Source organism: Sus scrofa, chromosome 5 (genome assembly GCF_054392235.1).
Source record: "Sus scrofa isolate SSC_HxYL_T2T_F1_AM1 chromosome 5, Sscrofa_HxYL_maternal_Yorkshire_Landrace_v2.0, whole genome shotgun sequence".
NCBI lineage: Eukaryota > Metazoa > Chordata > Mammalia > Artiodactyla > Suidae > Sus > Sus scrofa.
In genome coordinates this window covers 111,349,633-111,371,599 of record NC_139387.1, presented here as the reverse complement: position 1 = coordinate 111,371,599, position 21,967 = coordinate 111,349,633, and the positions used below count along the sequence as shown (strand labels likewise).

Genomic DNA, 21,967 nt, shown 5'->3' with positions numbered 1-21,967 from the left:
GAGGGAAACGGGCCATAACGAAAAGCTTAGGAAACGTCCCTCTGGCCTGTGGCCCATCAGAGGCCTGCCCCGAGCTCGCCCGGCGGGAGACGGCGGCCCCGGCTCTGCCAGGCGGCCGGCCGTGACAGGGCTTCCCCAGCGGGTCTGCGGCGCCAGGTCAGGCGGGGTGACTGCGCGCCAGACAAGCAGCGCCTCCCTCCCGGCCCGGAGTCCCGCCACCCCGAGGCCCCGAGGGGCGGGGGCGCGGTGGGTCAGGCATCCCCGAGTCCAAAGACGGCGGGGCAATTTTTTGCAACTTTGAAAGTATAGGTATTGGAGGAGACATTCAGCGGGGCGGGGGGCGCCTAACACATTCACGGGGCAGGGTGGTGCTCACGATGTCATTTCTATTCAAACATCACTTCATATTCAACTCGGGTCCTAAGATCACGCCAAGGGCTCTGATCCTCGTCTGCAAACACTGCGTTCATCCTGGACGCAGCACTGTTCTCAACCCTGACGGAGCGGCATGGTGCCTAGTCGCCTCTCCCGGTGGGGGGCGGGGGCGGGGGGGGGGGCTACACTTCTTGCTGGAAACAAACAAAAAGCTAGAGGATGTTGAGCTCATGGTCTCCCAGGCTTGGATGAGCTGCCCGCAGCCAGAGGCTTCTAGCTCGGCCCAGGCTTGACGGCAAAAGAAGAGAGATGTGAAACTGGGAAACACTCTCCTTGCCCAGCAGCCGCGTCCCACCACCCGTACCCTGCCCTGCTCATTCCTCTGGTTCTTACCTGTAGACAACTCTCATGTCCACCCATCAGAAGAGTATGCAGGGGGCGAGGAGAAAAGGGAAAGAAAACTCAGACATTCCGTCTCGGATGCAGCGACGCTAAAGAGAAACGCAAAGCCTCTGGCCCCTCCCTGACCTGCGCGTGTGGGCGCCACTCTGCTTCCACCGTCCACTCTGCTGGGATCTGACAGAACCTTCACAGGAATCCGAGCATGTGGCCGACTTACCTCTCACAGCACCAAGGACCTTTATGAAGGCAGGAAGGGGTGTACGTCTCAAAACAATTTTTTCTAAATCTCAGACACATGGACTCCCACCCTTTCCGTGCTGGGTGGATTTAGGTCGAGACACTCACTTTTGAGTTTGCTGTGGTCTGCCGTGTCTTGGCTTCCCTCTGTCAGTACTTTGGCAGCCGCGCCGAGGGTCACAATCTTGGGTTTGGAGGCCAGGAGCAGCATGACAAACTTCTGGCTCATGGTTCTCAGAGACTTGTCTTTTCTACTGCTTGCAGATGCTACAAGAATGGAAGGAAAGCATCAACCCATTTGATTTACCACAAGAGAGGCTGCGCTTGCGGTTGCCGGAAGGGTCCATCAGCAGATGGAAAGACCACTCCTGTGACGGTGGTGGCAGAGGCCCATGAGCCGTCCTAGAAGGATGGTTCCTGAAGAAGTAAGAACCATAGAAACTCACAGGAGGGATAAATCCCGAGGTGCTGTACCCTCCCACTTCGTGGACGAGAATCCACGAAGCCGTTCTCTTGAGGCAGTTTTGGGGAGAGACTAAGTAGGACACAGGACAGGGTAGGGACTCGGGAACCGTTTTCGGAATATGAAACTCTTCCCTCCAGGCGAGGACTCCAGTTTTATGGCTCTGAGCCCCACGAGCTAGAACACACCCTCCACACTGGAGGCGCCCAGCTCCCCCACCGCTTTCCGGGAGTACGTGGAGAAAGAAGGAAAGAGGAGACGCTGGTGAGATGTGCGGCTGCGGATGGCAGGCAAAGCGGCCCCGACGGACAGCCGCCGCCTCGGGTTTTAGGATAAGAACCGGTGCACAGGATGGAATTAAAATGCCTGGGGTGGCAGGTGGAATGAAAGCCAGGTCCACTCTTCCATTCCTGTTTCTCATGCTTGCAGGTGAAGGGGCCTGGGGGATACCTGAACGTTAGCATCTAAGCAGCCGGAAGCAGGGGGAGAATGAAGATGAGGGCTTAAAGGAACGGGCTGAGTATGAGCTGGGAAGGGAATAACAGTGTAAGTTAAAAAAAATGCAGCCAATGAAGCAGGTTGTCTTATCTTTCTAATCAGCATTTTCTGCTAAAGGGGTTCTTTGCAAAGTCATCTACCCCAATGTGTAATTAAAAAAATAGAATCCTCTGAAGGGAGAAATTTTCCCAAGGACTTTTTCCTTAAAGGCTCAGAAAAGCAATCAGCACGGGGCTGTCAATCCGAAACGGGAGCACAGTTGGTGATCGCCGGGCCAAACCAACCAAACACCGGGCAAAGCTGCCACTAGACAGGCTTCCGGCGCGGGTGCACAGGCCGCCCCGGCGAGTGGCCATCTGGCCTCCTGTCTTCAGGGGGGAGAACGAGAGGACAGGTCCCGTGGGGCTGTCAGTCTGGCAGCTCCCTCTTAGCCGTGACTGTCCTCAGGAGAACCCATCACCCTCTCTGTCACGACTCGTGCGCTTTCTGGGGACTCACAAGAGGGACAGTCTGGTTCAGAGAAGTCCAGCAAGTGCGGGTCCTGGGACTCTGCACAGCCGTCTCTTTTGCGTTCTCCGCATTTGTACTCCAGCAGGTCTAGCTCCTTCTGTTGGAGGTGTGCCATCTGCTCTTCGTATCTCTGCTCCTCTCCCAGTCTCTGGAGGTTCCGCAGGGTTTTTGGCAGGCTGTGCCGACCGTGCCAGCCATACTGATTCTTGGCCACCCGGCTGACCAGGTGCAGCGACTCCAGCACGTTCACAATGTCGTAGATGCGCCTTCTTTCCACGCCTGCGGGAGAAACAGGAGCCCACCGTCAGCAGGCTGGTACCCAGCTTTAAAAGATGTATTTTACTGGAGTTCCCATTGTGGCACAGTGGTTAACGAATCCGACTAAGAACCATGAGGTTGCGGGTTCGATCCCTGGCCTTGCTCGGTGGGTTAAGGATCCGGCGTTGCCGTGAGCTGTGGTGTGGGTCGCAGACGCGGTTCAGATCCCACGTTGTTGTGGCTGTGGTGTAGGCTGGCAGCTACAGCTCCGATTCGACTCCTAGCCTGGGAACCTCCATGTGCCCTGGGAGCAGCTCAAAAAAAGGGCAAAGAGAAAAAAAAAAAAAAAAAAAAAGTATTTTACTGAACCACGGTTGATCCCCAGTGTCGCGCTGATGTCTGATGTACAGCAGTAGGTGCACAGGTGCAGACACTCCTTCTCAGCCTCTTTCCCATCACGGTTTCCCACGGGCACCGCACAGAGTTCTCAGCACTGCACGGCATGACCTGTTTGGCCGTGCTCTATAGACTGGTCTGCATCTGCCAATCCCAAGCTTCTAACCCATCCCTCCCCCACCTCCCCTTGGCAACCACGAGTCGGCTGACGAATAGTTTTGAGGGTAAATTTCTTGAGGGCTTGGGCCTCGTCTGTGAATTTTTTTGTGTCATCCTCTACCCAGCAAATATAATTGCTCAACAAATTCACCCTAGAAGAATGCAAGCAACAGAAATTCTCTCTTTTTTCTTCCTGGGATCCAACCCTCGCTAAGATCCAGTATAAACATCCACCTTGAGATGGACGACAGATCCATCTGTATTATACCAACCGTTGAGAAACTTCAAAAAAAAAAAAAAAAAGCATTAAAGAAAAGGAGTTCCCATCGTGCCTTACTGGTTAATGAACACGACTAGGACCCATGAGGTTGCAGGTTCGATCCCTGGCCTTGCTCAGTGGGTTAAGAATCCGGCATTGCTGGGAACTGTGGTGTAGGTCACAGAATCGGTGCGGATCTGGCATTGCTGTGGCTGTGGTGTAGGCCAGCAGCTGTAGCTCTGATTAGACCCCTAGTCTGAGAACCTCCATATGCCACGGGTGTGGCCCCGAAAAAGACCAAACAAAAAAAAAAGGGGAGAAACTGTTAGGCAAACCATACAAACATTTCAGTGGGTTAACACTGGTGGGATTGAGCAATATCAGAGTAATAAACGCTGGATGAATGCTGGGTGCTTGCTTTTGACTTATATTCCTAATTAGAGTATAAAACTGTGCCCAGTAACTGCTACCTTGTTATTGGACAGTACTGTCCTTTCCTGGAGTTTGAAGGATGTGAAAAAATTACCTTGTTAATTTTCTTAATGGCCAGTCAGGAAATCAGATGGTAAATATTTTGTTTCCGATTTTGCCCTGGAAGCGCAGGGCTTGAGAGCTGGGGCACCTTTCTCACGCTGCTGGAAGAAGCTGGTGCCCTGGCTGGAGTAACACATAAGTCTCCCTCTGCTCATCACAGCTAATGTCAGTCCGGTGACAGCAACTGTCCAATTCTCCCTGCTGCCCCCCTCACCACATCCCGCCAAAGAGCCCATCAGTAGGGCACGGGGACTCTGGCACAGGCTGGCCATCCAGTTCCTGAGTTCCCTAGCCACTTTCCGAGCACTCCACAAACAGCTAGGATCCTGAGCAGTCTATTCAATCTCCTAAAAACACTTACACTGATTAAGTGTGGGGGGCTTCAGGGTCAGACTGCCTGGATTTGAGTCCCTGCGTTACCCCTTACTAGTTGGGTGAGCCTGAGAAGTTACTTAATCTTTCTGTGCCGTAGCATTTATCTCATAAAATCATCAGTCTTAAACGCAACCATAAACTCAAAGGGCTTCCGAGAGGTGTTAATTTACCAACTGTTTGCATACTATTTTGTCAATACTTCTGCGTGGCCTGGAAGAGAGCTAAAATCCCCGCTAGCTTAAGAGGTGACAGTAGAAACAGATTTTTAAAATCTCCCATCTGTGTCTCACCCTGTTATGCAACAGTCCCTTTGGAACCCACTGGCCCCATTTGAACCCATCTAGGTAACAAAAGCCTCCAGGCATCTCCCAGAACACCAGCCCAGCTACCAAAATGCCTCCTTTCTCTTCACACCAGGAGCTGTTCCATAACGAGGACAAATTTGGTGCAGGTAGCTTGTGGCCCTTTGAAGATTTAGCACAAGAAATAGATCAAATTCCAGTGCAAACTGTGGCGCCGGGAGAAAGCTCCATCACATGGATGAAGAGGCATTTTGCAGTCAATCCGACACCCTGGCTCATGACCCTGAAAGGCTCTTCACCCTCAAAAGCTCCGGCTTTGGCGCCAGATGCCTGCTGCAAGGGGCTGGCGGGAGCAAGCAGCAGCCCCTGGTCCAGATCTGCCTGTCTCCTTACTCCAGTCTGTTTTCATTTATTAACACATCTTGTTTAGAGTGTAACATCCTATAAACCTTCCCATCCGAAACGTCATGTGAATGCAGCTGAGACACCCCAGGGCCCGCCATGTGCCCGGCTCTTGTGTTATTCTGTGTTAGATACAAGCTGTTCAGCCTCCACCTGGTGGCCAGGCTTCCCAAGAAACAAAGAAAAGACCATTTGGACCCCTGGGGAGTAAGACGATGCTTGACGTACACCATACGTGTTAGTAGGTGGGGCTGGCAGAAGCCCATGTGCAGCCAGTTGCCCGAATCACCACTCGCCTTTGCATCTGGACTGAGTCCCTGGCTGGGCGGACCAAAATGTTTTCTTTCACAGATCTCAAGACCTGCAGGTTACTTTGGGGCTCACTCTGCCAGGAAGGTTCTCCCTCACACTCAGCCCTTTTTGTCTTGCACTCAAAGCAATCCTATTCATCCTAGCCAGGGCAGGAGCTACGCCCTCAAGGACTGAGCAATCGCTACCAAACTGCCCTTAGTCCCTGAAAGAGCCTATTGGGAGCGTCTCAGCCCACTGAGCTAGTTTTCCAGGCTGCGTAATTTTCCATTTCCTAACGCCACTCCCAGTTCTTGAACTTCTTACCTAGAGTATCAGTATCCGATCTACCTAAGACCGGAAACTGGGAAGCAGTGCAACATGAATGCTCTCCACATCCTTGGTTGAAATATGGTCTCAAAGCTTGAGACCTGGGATATGGCAGGGAGTTCAGACTCGACCCTAAGAGACGGTCACAGCGTCTAGGAAGGGACCTTAGTTTTCGATTTCACATGAAGCGAGACGGAAGGTTCATTTGGGAGGGCTGGGTAACCATGAGGCAGTAGGAAGCTGCTGCAAAAATATCTGGAGTTCTGCTCCAGGCAGTTATAACCTGGGGATCAACGGCCCATATGAGACCGGGAGTCCGTCGTTCTGTCCTCCCTGGGACCTGTCACTCAGCCTTCCAACATCTTTTGTCTCCTGCACTGACATGAGTGCAAGCCCTCTTGATGATGGCTGCGCACATGGACGAAGCTTGCTTCGTGGAGCCCAGTGAGAAAGGCGTCGTCTGTTCGGTGGGTCCCCCCCCACCCTCCGAAGACTGGTTTCCAGGACCCTGTCTCTCAGCCGCATCTACATCAAGCCTGTGTCCAGCGGGCCCACCTTCCCTGCTTGTTTCGTTGCTACGGTGCCAGAATACTGTTTTCCATTTCCCTCCAAAACGGCTCCCCCGTCAAAGCGCCCTGCTTGACCTCCCAGCTGTAGAGGCTGCCAAGACAGCCTGGGGGTGGTGGAGAGAGGGGTACCTCTCATCAGAGCTGAGGAGAAACTGTTCCACGCAGGGAGAAGAGTCATCCCAGCCAGGCTCTGAACTGGGCACGTTCCTGACATGATGCCTATTTTTCCTAAGGTTCTGCAAAGGATGTGATGGGTCCTATGCTATAGATGAGAAAAGATGAGTTAACTTTCAAAAGCTCTCCCAGTCTACTAAGTGGAGAGCTGGGCTTCAAATGCAGCTCTATCCGACCCAAAGTCCTGCCCACGCTCTTCCCATCACAACACATTGGCTCACTGTCTCAACTTCCAGCAAGTAATACCTTTTTAGCCACTCGTTTGAATAATTCAGATCGGCAGTCATCTGCTGGGTTACATTCTCTGGTCTCTAGGAAGATACAGATCAAAGGAACAACCTAAACACAGCATCTATTGTGAAGACTCTTGGGCTGATTTCTTTGAGGCTTTTTTATTTCCCATGGATGTTAACCTTTGTCATCTCTTAAGGGAGCACCCTGACATCTTAAATCACCGTGACTTCTCCTTGTTTATGGTTTGTCAACAGTGTGTTCATCCTGAAACCAAGTGCAATCCGGATCCACCAGGGGTCGCTCTTCTGAGGGAGCCCACTGCCCATCTAGAGCCCAGACGCGGCTGCTCAGGACACAGGCCCAGCCATGTGAAGGCAGGCATTCTTTGCTGCAAGGCTGAGCTGAGTTACATCCAGACGTGCTTTTTCCAGTTGGGCAGACATGCTGCGACTGTCACAGGACATGGCTTCAAGCGTAATGGCCTTGCTTTCACATCGCTCTTTGTGACAGAAGTAACACCAGTTCTGAATTCTTAGAAGCATTTTTAAAAATAAATAGCAGGATGTTTTTAAATATCTTTTGAGTCTGTCTGAGATAAGGTGGAAGTAAGATATTAGATATTAATTTGTCATGTCAGTCTTTGGTAAAAAATTTTTTTGGTCTTTTTCGGGCCGTACCCACGGCATATGGAAGTTCCCAGGACAGGGGTAGCATCAGAGCTGTAGCTGCTGGCCTACACCACAGGCACAGCAGTGTGAGATCCGAGCCGTGTCTGTGACCTACACCACAGTGCATGGCAATGCTGGATCCTGACCCCACTGAGTGAGGCCAGGGAGCAAACCCGCATCCTCAGCGTTTCTGCTGAGCTGCGACAGGAACTCCCAGTAAAGACATTTTTTAAGGTTAAGAAAACCAGATTTTGGCTTGCGCCCGAGCCCAGGAATTCCGCGCAGATGATGAGACACTTAAGGACAGAAGCAAGCTCTGCCTGCCCCTGTGTCCTCGCTCTTTTCAAGAGCCCGCTCTTCACTTTGTAAAGGAGGTGACCCGAAACCTCTGACCTGCTTGAGGAATCAATTTCCCACTGTACCTGGAGACAGGCCTCCAGCTGAGTGGATGATACATACCAAGGCTGACAGCAACTTCATCTAAGGAGATGGTGGTTTTCTCAGTGGACAGTGGATAACTTGGGTAGCGAGCTAAAAACTTCTGGCACAGGAGTCCTAAACTTTTCTGCTTTCTGCTTGGCCTCTGCTTTTCAAATTCGTCCACAGCACTGTCCCCAACAACATCAAGCTACAAAGGGCAGACAGGGAGCAGGGAGACGTCACCGTTAACATCCTGTAGGAGAAACTGCCATTGCAGCGGGTCGACTGGTGAGTCGGGGGGAGCGTAACCCATCCCACCCTGGATGCTGGTTAAGAGACTTCCTCATCTGATTTTCTTAACCTTTCTTTTACCTATTGCTGTCTCTAAGCCCAACTGTTCGTCCTTTGTGCTCTGAGACTGAGTCTGCTGGTTCAATGAAATGCAGATAAAGCAGTCACGCAAAGGTTGCTACACGCTTGCCACTGGTGGGGTCTGAACAGACCGTGCAGATCAGCATCGCTGGGAGCCTGTTAAGAGATGTAAACCTCAGGCCTTATCTCAGACTCCATGTGTCAGAATCTGTCTTCTGCTAAGATCCTGTGTAATTCTATCAATATGAAAATTTGAGATATACTGGCCTGCGTTGTGTCATCAAATGCTTATTTTTTTTTACAATTTACCAAGGGTTGGTGGAACTGAACAAGGGCAGCTAAATATTCTTCTTCCTTATTGTAAGTACCTTAAACTAGTGTCCTTATCTCATCAACCCACATTTGAAAAAGGCTCAATTCAAGCTCCAAGGAAGGAAAAGGCTTTTTGACGAACGTATTCAAGAAGAAAAGTGACATGATTATTTCAGCAGCTTCAATAAGAACCAGTTCCTATTAGCCCAAACGGGAGACAACTCAAATGGCCACAAACCAGGAAATGGATACCTAAGTCATGGTATACTCATGCAATGGAATATCATACAGCCATGAAAATGGGAAAACCATAGCTGTAAGCAGGAACACAGATGAATCTTAATGATGCATGCTGATTGAAAAAGAAGTCCCAGAAGACTATATACTATGGTCATCCCTTGGTATCCATAAGAAACTGGTTCCAGGACCGCCTCCTCCCCCCTGCCCCCCACCGGCCATGGAGATAAAAAATCTGTGGGTGCTTAAGTCCCTTATATGAACGGCACAGAAGGCAAGGGAATGATGAATACACATTCTGGAGAGAGCTTACTCTGCGGAAAGGGCAGATATAAATTAAGAGTGTTGTCCGGGTTCTGGGTTGGTAGGCAGATTCATGAGCATTAACGATATTACACATGATAAGTACATTTTATATGACCAAATAGTCTATCAAAAGATATCAGAGAATCAGTTTTAAAAAGATATTAAAAAGGAGTTGCCGTTGTGGCTCAGTGGGTTACGAACCCAACTAGTATCCCTGAGGATGTGGGTTCAATCCCTGGCCTGGCTCAGTGGGTTAAGGATCTGGCATTGCCGCAGGCTACAGCATAGGTCACAGATGCAGCTTGGATCCTGAGTTGCTGTGGCTGTGGCACAGGCTGGCAGCTGCGGCTCTGATTCGACCTCTAGCCGGAGAACTTCCATATGCTGCAAGTGTGGCCTTAAAACAAGAAACAACCCCCCCCACCCCATGTAATTTGGGAGTTCCTGCTGTGGCGCAGTGGGTTAAGAATCTGACTGCAGCAGTTTGGGTTGCTGCCGAGGTGTGGGCTCAATCCCTGGCCCAGGGCAGGGGGTTAAAGGATCTGCTATTACCACAGTTGCAGCGTAGGTTACAACTGCAGCTTAGATTCAACCCCTGGCGGGGAATTTCCATGTGCCAGGAGAACTGCCATAAACAAACAAACAAACAAACAAACACCTGTGTGATTGGTATTTGTTACATTGTGGTTCTGTTACAATACAGTATACCGAGTATTCTATTCATTTTGTTCTATTGATTTCATGTTGTAATTTGGGATTTTTCTACTCTCCCTTCCCATTTTCTTCATTGTGGTTATTTTTATGGCTTAAAAAAATCCACCAAAAGGAGAAAAAAATGGAAGACAAATAACACATCTGTGAGTGACTTTTCTTAGCAAGTCTGGGAAAAAGTTTGACGGAGAGTGACAATGATTGACCACTGATTTTTTTTAAAAAAGCATGGCTATGCTGCTTGTTCAGTAGCTCTGATTCCCCAGAGTACAGGCAATTTAAAGATGACTCTAAAGTCCCAACCAATGAACTAAACATACATGAGAATGATGAAATTTCCCAAGTCAAAAATATCCAGATTAATATTACCCTTAAAATTGGAGCGAAAATTATAATTTATGGCAGCATTAAAAGTAATGCAAATTTCTTCGTTAAATCAAGATTAGTAAGTATCATTGCTTAAAAATTTATCATTTAAAATGTACTGGTCAAGAGTGTATTTTACAGAAGAAAGCATTCATGTATGAGGAATGAGATACCAAAGGAGAGTTCCATTTTAGCTGTAAATAAATAAAAATATTGAGGATTCCTTTTGAGTCAATAGTAAGCAAAAAGTGGAGAATTCTGAGACTTTTTAACAGTCAAGTAAAAATTTTTAAATTCTAAGAGAGCCCTTAGGAGGAGCAGGCCTGTTTACCTGCAGGGAGTCTGTGAACGCATCGTCCTTGTTCTCAATGGGCCTGAACAGTCCTTTTTTCTTCTCTCGGTCCCTTATGTCCGGGCTGGCAGCACTAATGAGCACCTTCAGATTGGCTGTGGGCGTCCACGGCTCTGCCTGCTGCCTGTCGACAAGCTTAACTGGAGTCATGGGATTTCTTTCTGGAGTGAAGAGTTTTTGCTTCGATAGGTCAATGGGTTCATTTTTTATTGGCGTCTTTGGAGCCATCCTTGAGCGATCAACAAATATATTTTCCTATTAAAGAAAAGAAAACAAAAACCTTGCAGCAAATATGAGAAAGGGCAGGTACCAGCTAAGAGTACACTCTGTTCCCATCACTCACTGAGAACTGAAAATGCAAACAGGCCATACGTTCAGGGCTGAAAGCTACCAGGGCAGGACGAAGGACAATAAGCAAAAGGATCCACGGGAACCAAGGGGTCGCTCCAAAGAGAAACCCACTGTCATCCGCCACTCCTTTTAAACATGTTTTCCCCGGCATTGCTGTGAACGAGGTTGCGAGCGTATCTGTCACTGGCGGACGCCTCTGGCAGCACCAGGAGGCCATTCAGGACAAAGGTGGGTGGAGTCCATCTGGCTTGTAAGTGACACATTTTTGAAGCACGACTTACAAGGTTGCCCCAACTAGTGAAGAGCAATTATGCTCTCGCTCAGTGTTCACTGGTGCTCACAGAGCAATTAGCAGGACCAACTGATGGAGGGCATTTTTAAGAGAATGCCACGTGTGAACCCAGCCAGCCATCTAACGTCACCCGTCCAGAGCAGTGCTTCTCAAACTGCCTGTGGTCAAGGACCGGGCTCCTCTGTCCTAACTCCCACAGGCCAATATGTGGCCTCACCTCATGGGACTCATCTGGAACTCCCATCTCAGGTGGCAGGCCCCTGGCGTGTGCCACTCAGTCTGACCTCGAGCCTGCCTGACAAGGAGAGACCACTGATCACAGGCTTCGAGGTCCCAGGGGCAAGATCCAATGACACTCAGAGGTTCCTGAGTGTTCAACTCTCAAGCACTGGTCTCGGTTTTCTGCAGTTGGGTCACAGTCTGTGGACTAGCACTTGCCTCCAGATCACACTCTGAGCAGGGCGTCTTCGAAAATTTTCAGAAAAGGTTAGTTAATAACGGGTCCACGGATGAATCCATTAAGGAAAAGGACTGAGAATGGAGAAGTCACATTTGGAACCACTAGGTTACTCCAACAAAGCTCTTTCCCCCAGAATAAGATTTCGTCATTCAAAACCAGAAAGACTCTGCTGTCCTCGTGGTTGAATTCACTTCCAGGCAACAGGGCCGTGTGTAACTAGGAAGGCAGAGGGTTAAATACTTGCCACTCCCTTTCCTGTTCAGAGTATCACTCTAGAGCTTACTGCACGCTCGGATTTGGGCTGGATTTGGGCTGAGCCATGGTTTAAAAAAAAGGGCTTTCCTATAACTGAGCAACATGTGAAGAGAGAGAAAGAATTGCTTGGCAGAAATTGGAGTTGGAATTTGCAGGATCAGCAGAAGCTGCTTGCTAGCCATGGTGCAGTTCCACCTTGGGGTAGCAGGAGGCGGGTGGAAAGGGGTGACGATTTCTCATGCCACCGCAGGGGGAAGCATCCAACCTGGGGCACTGCATCTAACTCACCTCTCGTAACCCGTCCTATCTGTATACTATTCCGAGGACATCATCTGCACAGGACCTCTCGTGGGAAAGCCTTGAGTGTTTACAAGGTGCTGCACACAACACCTGTTTCGTGTACTTTACCCCTGTTTACTCCTCATCCCATCCTGTGCCCTAGGTACTGTTATTTTTCTAGTGCACAGACGAAGGAATGGAGGCACCACAGGGTACCTTGGCTGAAGTCACATACAGTGTAAAATTCATCGGTCATGCAAGGAAGAGCTGACAGCAGAAGTTTCTAAAATTCTGCAAAAGCTTGTCCTGGGTGTGAACTGGGAAGAAGGTATCTTTTGGAGGCGCCAACAAAAGGTACCAACTGGCCAGTGATGCCCACTGGCACCTATGAAGGGACGACTGGGGAAGTAGCTCTCCCGGCAGGTGGGTGGGGCCAGCTCGCCTGGCTCTGCTCCTCCTTCTCACTGTACTTTAAGTCTCTCAACTGAAAATGAAGTTCATGCAAATAGCAACCACCAGCGCTGTGGGGACAGTTCCTGGCACATAGTGAATTTTCCATAAAACTTAGCTCTTCTCTAACCCCCCCGCCCTGCCCAGTCTTGCTCTCTGTTACCGTCCATCCTGGCACCGAAGGCTAATATAAGACAGCACTTTGGAAAGCTGTTGACCTTCCTGGATGTGTGTCTTGTCTCGTTAACAGGACTAGGTGCTTCTGGAGGCCTGGGAGCTCGTGCCACATGTCTCATTCCCTGCAATTTTTGATGCAATGCCTTGCCCCATGCAGGTGCTCGGAGAACATGGGGAACACGGTGCCTTGATTATCTAGTTATTCCAAAAGCTGTCCCCGCACTGGAGGGTGTGGCCCAGGCTTTTGGAGCTGGACGGAGGTTCGCCTTCTTCCACCCCTGCCTCCGTAGGACCTGCCCTCCCAGAACAGTGAGCTCTTACTCTTTCCGCAGTGAGGAGCAATTCAGGGCAATTCAGATGGGTTACTTCCTTCAGCGCTTTGATTTGTTTTCACTGCCACTTAAGTAATTAAGCAGGAGGGGCGTTAGGTCACATGGTAGTTTTGATTCCATCGCACGTCTGCACCAACAGAAAAAACTGCCCAGCAAATCGTTTTCCGAGGTCTCAGGTGGGTGGGAAGGCAGGTGCAGTCCACCCACACCCCATTCCCTCTGTCCGTCTGTCCTGCCAGCCTATCGCTGTAGAAGGCAGAGGAGAGGGGATTGTAATGAGAAATCAGAAACCTGGTTTTTGTCTCAGGACAAACGGTTCACTGTGTCTGGGCCCACATTTCCAGATCTATAAAATTAGGCGTTCAGACTGAAGGACCTTTCTCCAAAGCTTTCCAGCAAGGCTTCCCAGCTGGGTGGTGAAGGGGGCTGACTCAGCCAGGATCACGCCCCTTCCCAAGAGGCTGGCTCTGTCCTCAGTGCAGGGAGAGGAGCACTGACGTTTGAAAGCCTGGTCCCCTTGCCCTGTCTCAGGACGACTCGGAGGGGCCATCCCAGAAGCCCCTGCAGGGTAAACACGAGACTTCCACTGAGACTATTCTGCAGCTATGCTTCTCCCTCGAATTCTGCTGCCTCTCCTTCCCTTAAAGGGCACCAATGCCAGGGCCGTGCCCCAATCAGCCCCTTGCATGCTAAACTCCAGGGCAGATCTGTCTACCTCTTCAACCAGAGAGGGCAGGGGAATAAATACCCAGGAAGCAGGTTCTCCGGTTCCCGTATGCAGACTGAGGCGATGCACCCTGGCTCCCCTGCCCATGGAGTTGCTGTGAGCATCAGATGAGATAACGAAAGCGGCTTATGATCTGTGAGGTGCTGTGCACATGTCCGTTGTTGATCATGACTCATTATGCCAGCAGTATGGCTACACTGGGGGCTGGCACGGGAAGGGCCTGCTCATGCAAAGGTTCCAGTCTTGCTTCTGTCTCAGCTTTGTCATCTAACATCATCAGCCTGTGCAAGGGCCCTGGTGACACGTGGCCACCCTCTTCTCCAGTCCATCTCATGCACACCCCCAGTTGTGTCCAAATTGCCTGCTCGTTTTTCTTTAAACCCGCCCTGCATTTTATCACATCTGAGCTGCCGTTCTTACCATCGCATCGTCTCTAAAGCCATGGGCTCCGCCTTGCCCGCTGAAACCCGACCTACTGTTTAAGGCTTATTGCAAAGACATTTCAGAAGCATCTTCTTCAAGGTACTGGAAGCTTCTAGCGCCTTCCCTTAGGGACACACTTGCCACACTGAGCGCTCGGCCCTCTTAACTCCCAGGGGTTCCTCAAACCACCGTCGGCTCTGATCCCCGCTCTCACTTAGATCACCTCTTGCTGGACCCGTCAACGGCAAAATATCCCACCTGACCTCATCCGGGCGGCCAAGACTCCTGATCATTCTGTGTTCTTTAAAACTCTCAGTTCTTCTGCACTAGCGCCCTTTCTCTTGGTTCTCTCCCTACTTCTTTCTTCTTCTTCTTCAATGTGATGGTATGAACAGCAGCTCATCTAAGGCTCTGAAAGTCTCTTGGGTAACCAGCCGCCAGCCTGGGCCTGCATTCTATTCATCTTTGGTCTGTCCATTCAGCTGAGTAAGGTGTGAATGGCATGTGTTCTGGGTGCTGTACAGACACCCAAAGAGCAGGGGCTGTTTATTAATTCCAACTTATGCAAGAAAAAATAGGCTTAGAGAGGATAGGAGACTTATTAAACCACTGTATGCCCAGCACCAGGAACATACATATGGTGTTGAAAGACTGAATGAATACATTTATCTCCGGTTACAGAGATAATAAATGGTAGTGCAGGAATCAAACCCAGATCTCTGGCTCCAAATCCCACTACACCCTATCCCCAGAAGTCTTTCCTGCCTTTACGCCACAGCAGCGGAAAAAGACCGACAGAAGCCCGACCTGGTATCTCAAGGAACACGCCGTTCTCTTCAAGGGCCTCCTCTTTGACAGGTGAAATAACCCCTGCTCAGGCACACTTACTTCACACATGTAAGCCACCTTCCCAGATCTCTATGACGTCCTTTGAGGTTCTCCACACCCACTAAAACACAAACGCTCACCTGGGCACAGAGGCACTGAGCACACTAGAGTAGGAAGAGTCCCCTTCTGGAAGGTACTAGGCAAAAACTCTGACACAGAGGGAGAGAGGGGGACGCTGACTCTGGCTTTTCATAAGAGTATCCACATTCTTTCAAGGCTGTTCCATCCAGATTATAAAGGCAAACAAAAAGTTTCACTCTGAAACACCCCAAATGAAGACTTTGGATATAAACATTAAAGTCTGAGCACTGCCACCCTCCTGTAGCAGAGGGAATTTTTTAAAAAGTCGTCTTTAAAACAATAATGTTTTGGTATACTACTTTTCCTAAGAAAAATAAATTGAATGCGAGGGGAAAAAAAAACCTACGTGAAAAAGCATACAATTTCACACCTACCCAGAATTAATGGCTGTCAAGTATTCTTCAAAGGCCCCTGTAACAGGTGCTCTGTAACCAGGCAGTTTCACTGAGGATGTTAAGTCAAGTCCAGGAACCTCCAGAAGTTCAGTGCCCAAGGAAGCTGCTAAGCTCAGATTGGTCGTCAAAGATTCCAAATCCAGTTTCATTATATCTATCTGCCTTTGCTGAGAGATGCTTAAATGTTCGCTGCTAATAAATTATTACACCTTTTTAGGAGGGCACTGGTCGGTGAGCACATTGTGCTGACGTGGGTCCAGTGTAGATATTGCTACGGCAAGTTTACGTCCTAATGCTTCTGGTGGACACCACCACCTTCTTAGAAATCGCAAGTAAAACCACACGGGAGGGCTCTGTGCAAAACCAGCCGGGCTCTGTAAAATACTCCGAGTATGCTGGGGAGCGCCAGTCACTTTTTCTCCCTCTATGGGAGGCACAGGTTACGATGCTGGGAGAAAGGAAAAGCCTCTAGGAGCTGGTTCAGCCACGTGAAGAACATTTCAGGGCACTTAGTAATCTAGCATCTATGGTACAAAAGTCGATTTGCCTGTAAACTGAGGCTTAGCATTCCTGCCCAGGAACAGCTAACTCTTCCTTCGCAACTGCAAGTACGACAGACCTTAGTACCTGCATATCTTTGATTCATATGAATTGATTTCAACATTGCATCTAACCTAGTCTCTTTCTACCGCACAACGCCTGACATTCAACACTGACCGTTGGAGGCCTCGTCATTTTAAAAGAAAAAGCACAGTTCTGTAAGGGTCACCCAAATCAGCTAGTATGCTTCTAAGACAAATACAAGCGGCATGCTGGAATCCTCAGCTGAATTAGACATCGCCATCATAAGCAAGACCGAGTTTAAAGGACTCCCGTTCACTTACCTTTTGCGCATTTTCCCCGTCTTCAATCGCAAAATCTCGTCTGGGCTGCCTGGGGCTGATCAGGTCTTTTAGTGTTAAGCAATTTACCTCCATCTGTAACGCACGATTACATTAGAAAAATGGCTTTACAACGGGATATTTTCTCTTTCAACAGAAATATCTATTACTTGCTCATGAACAGGAACGTCCCCTCCCTAAACCCATCCTGGGAATTTCCAGGGTCATAGACACCCCACCTCTCTCAAAAGCACATGTAGGAACACAAGCACTTTAAAGAGTGCTTAGTAATTTCCGAAAACTTGGGAAGGAAAAAACCCCGACGAAAAGAGTCATTTTTGTAAAAAGCAGCAGGACAAAATCAAGTTGCAATTCAAGACGGTGTAGGGCAAATCTGTCACAAAGTACAGGGTCTCCTAGGTCAGTTAATTTTGGCGCAAAGAACTGGGAGGAATTCGGCTTTGAGGGGCTTTTGAATCAGAGGGAAGGAAACCTGATCGCTCGACCAAACCCACTCAGCGCTGAGCGCGGCCCCGTCGCAGGCCTCTGCACAGACCCCAAGGATGAACTCTTCCAATGAACCCCCAGATCGGGAGGAAGGGCAAGTACCTTAAAAGGCCGGCCGTAAGGAAGGCTGGAGCCAAGACACCGCACGCGTGCCCGGCCCGGCGGCAGGAACGCCTCGATTCCCCGCCAGCCCCGGAGGGGAGAGGTGGCAGGCTGGCGGACGGGGCGGGAGGGTCCCTTCCCCCCCCCTCCCCGATTCCCGCCTCCCCGCCAGCGCCAGGGCCGCACGCTACTCACTCCCCCTCGGCGAGGTTGGCTTCCTGCGTCTCCCGAGACCTCCACCACCCCGCGGCGGCGCGGGGTCAGCTGCGCGAGGAGATCAGCAGCCGATCGGCGGCATCGGGCGGGGAAAGCGAGGCGCGCAGCTCCCCGCTCCGAGTGCCTCGCGCAGGCGGGGACCCCGCGGCGTCTCGGCCGCGCCAGCGCTCCGACCCGCCGAGCGCGACTCCGGCCTCGGACCGCGGTCCCCGCTAAAACACCTCCTCTGGCGCCTTGAGACCGAATTTGAGAACCCACCAATCAGCGGCGGCTGGCGGAGCGGCCCCGGCCAATCGCGCGGCTGCACGGCCCGGGCTCTCCGCCCCTCGGAATCTTGGCGCTCCTGGGCGCGCGTTTCGCCTTCACCCGCCCAATTGTTGCCGCCTCGGCCCCCTCCCCCTTCCGGGTACCTGGAAACCTCGCGCCCGGGAGCCAATTCCTGCCGGGGACGCGGGCCCCGCGGCCGCGGGAAGCCAAGGTGGGGGCGGCGGGAGGAGGTGCCGGGAAGGAGGGCTCTTTTGTTACGCGCAAAAGACCCGCTCTCGTGCCCTCGGCTTGCCGCGCGGGGAGACCGCGGGCACAGCCCGGGGAGGGGAGAGCAGATGGGGTTTGGAAAACGATATACACCCTCTGGATGCTGCCGCCGCCACCCCTTCCTCCCCCCGCAACCTGCGCGCGGAAGCGAAATTGTCCAGGCTTGTTGGGGCAAACTTCCTAACGCGAAAGCCGATGCGACACGTGAACCATGGTTACCACTCTCTGCGGCGAGCAGATGGCTCGCCAGTTAGTCCTGGAAGTTCGGCTGCCAGCAGAACCAGCTGGGTTTTTTCTTTGCAAACCCAGAAATGCTGCTTGGTGGTGGTCCCTTTTCAGAACATCTCCAGTAACTAGCCTTCTTAAGTAACTTTCTGCAATGGACTAGCATTCTGGGAAACAGTCGAGAAAATTTCCTCAACGTTGCTGATTTGTATTAAGTGTTTCACTTCCCTCAACCTTATTCACTTTAAACGTGAATGTTGATAGAGGCAGCCCTCTGGGTGTGTGTGTTTTAATAGACATACCAAGAACAGAAAAACGGAGAGGATAGTACAGAGTTCCCATGTATCCGGACCCGGTGCCACCTGTTAAGGTCTCTGCATCTGTGTGGCACATTTGTTAAAGTGAGTGAACCAATAGCGCCATATTATTCTTGACTGAAGTCATCATCTTATTCAACTCTCCGGACTCTTTACTCAGGGTCCTTTTCCCTTCTTCAAGATACAGCGTAATATTTAGTCTCCATATTTTCGTAGGCTTCTCTTGGCTGTGACAGTTCCCCACGCCTTCCCCGTCTTTGATGACCCCGACCGTGGCGAGGAGCGCTGGTGAGTCGCTTTGCAGGATTTTCCGCTGTCGGAACGTGCCAGTCTTCCTCGATGTCTGCAGACATCTTCCTACAAGCAGTATGCTTTCGAGCAAGGATGTCATTCTTATTATTCTTTCTGAACCAAGTGCTTTATTTTCCACCCCTCACCTTCCAAATGTATGTATGTAGATATAAGTATGAATATATACACACGTCTGTACATATGTGTGTGCATAAACATACTAAAGAATTCGGAATACTTAATCGAGTGCTTCAGTCTCTACTCTATTTAGATTGCTCATAAATACAGCCTAAAAATCACCGCTAGGTCATACATTAAGAAGATTTTTTAAAAAACGTTGGAAACATTAACCATAAAGATAAATAAGAATAGTAATAAAAATTTGACACTTTTGTAATAAAATGATATTTAGAACTGAAATCTGTCTTGTAGGTAGAAGTATAAGGAGACATATTTAAAGAATAAAATTGCAATTTATTAGTTTGCACTTATGTGGAAGCAGAAAATTAGATGAAGAAATGTGTGGGGTTTTAGTTCCATCTGTGCCGACTTCCTGTGGCTATCATAACTAATTACCCCAAATGGGTTGGTAAGCCAGGGATTTATTCTCTCGTGGCTCTGGAGGCCAGAAGTCCGAAATCAAGATGTTGGCAAGGCTACCCTCCTCTGGTGCTGTGGAGAAGAACCTGTTGCTGGCCTCGGCCGTAAGCAATCCTTGATGTCTGCATGGCTGTCTCACTCGGATCTCTGCCTGGGCAGTTACGTGGCCTTCTCCTCTTCTGCCCTCCCGCGCCCGCCTCTTATAAGGATACTTGTCATTGGATTTAGGTCCCATGTGTATAATCTAGGATGACTCATCTTAAGAGCCTTAATTACATCTGCAAAGACCCTTTTCCAGATTAGGTGACGTTTACTGTTTCCAGGGATTAGGACCTGGGTATGCCTTTTTGGGGGACCCCCCTTCTGCCTTCTGGATCAACATTCCAAATGGTAAATCCGTTCATTTCTCTGATTTTTGAAAATAGTATTGGTTCTTTGAAGTTAGGCAGTTTTATGTTATGGACCTTTTCCTAGCACTTTCAGAGTATTTGATCTATTTCAATTAAAATGTAGCCTCTATCTATTCGAAACAAGCAACAGCTCAATATGTAGCTTCAGACACTTGTAATTTCACTGATTGCTTAAAGCAAGAGTTATCTTAGGTTTGGAGGAGAACTGGAAAATGCATGTTTGATGGGCAAATTCACAGGTAGTATTCCAACACACTTACTTATATTGATGTTTTCAGCTCCCAGAATTTGTAAATAATCTGTCAGTCTCTCCGTTATTCAGTTGATGCTGATAGTGGCTGGGAACTCAGCCAGGGCACCACGAAGATGTGGCTTCTCCGTGTGGCTTGCCTTTCGTCACAGCGTGGTGGTTCAAGGTGGCTAGACTCACACGGTGACCCAGGTCTCCGCATGAGTCTTCCAGCCCACAAGGTGGACATTGCATTGCCCTCCGTAATGTCGCCTCAGAACTAAGCATCAGTTCTGCGATACTTTTAAACATGAAACAGCCAAAGATCAATTTATATTAAAGGCGTAAGAACATGGGCTCTACTTCTCAGTGGGAGGAGTGTCCAAGAGTTTGGGGCCGTATTTTAAAATTGCCGCACCGCATCTCACGCTATTTGAAGTATTTACAGTTCTACCTCAATAACTCTGCCTGAAAGTTCACTGACTTTGGAAGAGTACACTATTTCCTATATGGCCACAATCCCCAGGGTTCTGTATGGTGCTAAACCGTGGTTCTCAGCCCTGACTATGCTTTAAAATTAATCTGGAGAGATGAAAAAAAAAAAAAAACCTCTACTTGAAGTGCACACTCAGAGATTTCTAGTTTACTCGATCTGGATTTGGACTTGAGTATTCAGTGTTTTTTCAATTCCTAGTGTCTTGGTCCTTAGGCTCATGTTAATTATATAGTTATTCCTCGACTCCTTTGGATGCTTCTGACTCAGGGATGGATCCTCCGTTCCCATCAATGAAAACAGGAAGCACGGGGAAGGTGTGTCACCCTCTGGAAGAGGTGCGGAGGTTTCCAATGGCTGGGTCTTGCTGCTTTGTGGCCATGTCATCACTGGTTTTCAGAAGGGGTTGAGGTTGTAAATGAGAAATCTGGTGGGTAGGTAGAGATACAACAGAAGAATGAGCAGCGGGGGCTGTGATCAGAAGAAGGTAGCCAGATGAGGCCTGACTTTCCTCTGTGCACAAGCCTTGCTCCACAGCTTCTCAGACTTGCAGATACTCTTGTACCCTTTGGGGCTCCAAGTCTCAAGATTGATCCCACTCTGCAGAAAGAATACACTGTGGTAAAATACAATTCATGTCACTGAGTCCGAGTTGTCTGGTGAATGTATCACCTTCGCCTGATATTTCCCTTTTCTTCCACTGCTGGGAGCGCAGGCATCTCGGTGTAACATCTGTTTGCAAATGCGTGGTCATAGGAGGCAATTAGAAGGTAGTGTTTCACCACATGGATCACAGAGGGACGTTGGCTTCACATCCTGGCAATACTGAGGTCTCTTTGGTGGATCAGTTTAATGCTTCTTCTTAAACTGAGGGCTGCTGTGTACGATGGCCGTTGTCTTTAGCCATTCCCGAGTCCAGGAACGTGACCCATTTGCTTCTCTGACCGCCTGCAAGTTCGGAGAAGGCAGAAGATTTATCCTTGTCTGACCGCAAGCAAGGTCAGGAAAATGAGTCTGTGACTGGTTCCTGCTCATGGGCTTCGAAACATTTTTTTTTTTTTAAAAGGTTGTATTAATACCAAAGGGCAGTTACGGCTCCCATCTCAAATGACATCCAGATATCCATCTGTTCCGAAAAGGTGCCTAAGCTTTGATTACATGTCCCCACAGGGAACAGAGGGGATTCCTTCTTTATAGATTCCTTGCCATCCTTGGCACCGTCGAGCAGCGTCAGTCTCCTTAATGGTTGTGTGATTTGTGTTCTCACTTAATGAAAGAGCATATTTTGGGTGCGTGTGTGTATGCGTGCACGTGTGTGCATGTTTTAGGCAAGGTTGCAGGGAGTGGGTTGTGCTGTCACAAATATTTCGGAACACACTAGGTGGGGTGGATTTTGAGCTGGGTTGGGTCTTTCTAGGAGTCGCGTGATAATGGAGAGTACATAATGGGACATCCCTTTGCATGATGCTACATTTATGGTGCAGGTTTGGGCACGGTTGTTTGGAAGGGTCATGATGTTTATAGAGTGAACATGGGGATTGAG

At 49.6% G+C, this 21,967-nt stretch overlaps 1 protein-coding gene, 1 long non-coding RNA gene and 1 other non-coding gene across 4 annotated transcripts in view; 1 reads left to right on the top strand and 2 right to left on the bottom strand.

The window, feature by feature from the left end:
- Window positions 1-3,601, top strand: part of LOC146403619 (uncharacterized) — a 112,408-nt gene extending 108,807 nt beyond the window's left edge. Inside the window, exon 3 of the long non-coding RNA XR_014804622.1 lies at window positions 1,279-3,601. This is a non-coding gene — a long non-coding RNA (uncharacterized LOC146403619). The remainder of the gene's footprint in view (window positions 1-1,278) is intronic.
- Window positions 1-17,515, bottom strand: part of E2F7 (E2F transcription factor 7) — a 36,271-nt gene extending 18,756 nt beyond the window's left edge. The window contains exons 1-6 of one of the 2 annotated variants that reach the window (XM_003126756.5): window positions 17,305-17,515; window positions 16,504-16,596; window positions 10,489-10,764; window positions 7,893-8,061; window positions 2,474-2,764; window positions 1,123-1,281 (exon numbers count right to left, since the gene is read on the bottom strand). In XM_003126756.5, coding sequence (XP_003126804.1) covers window positions 1,123-1,281; window positions 2,474-2,764; window positions 7,893-8,061; window positions 10,489-10,764; window positions 16,504-16,596 — 988 coding nt within the window. In that variant the 5' untranslated portion in view covers window positions 17,305-17,515. The remainder of the gene's footprint in view (window positions 1-1,122; window positions 1,282-2,473; window positions 2,765-7,892; window positions 8,062-10,488; window positions 10,765-16,503; window positions 16,597-17,304) is intronic. The other variant, XM_084957790.1, reaches the window with a different exon arrangement.
- MIR7139 (microRNA mir-7139) lies at window positions 12,287-12,346 on the bottom strand. Its single transcript, NR_128455.1, has one exon. It is a non-coding gene; the product is annotated as a microRNA mir-7139 (primary transcript).
- Window positions 17,516-21,967: the final 4,452 nt, after the last annotated feature.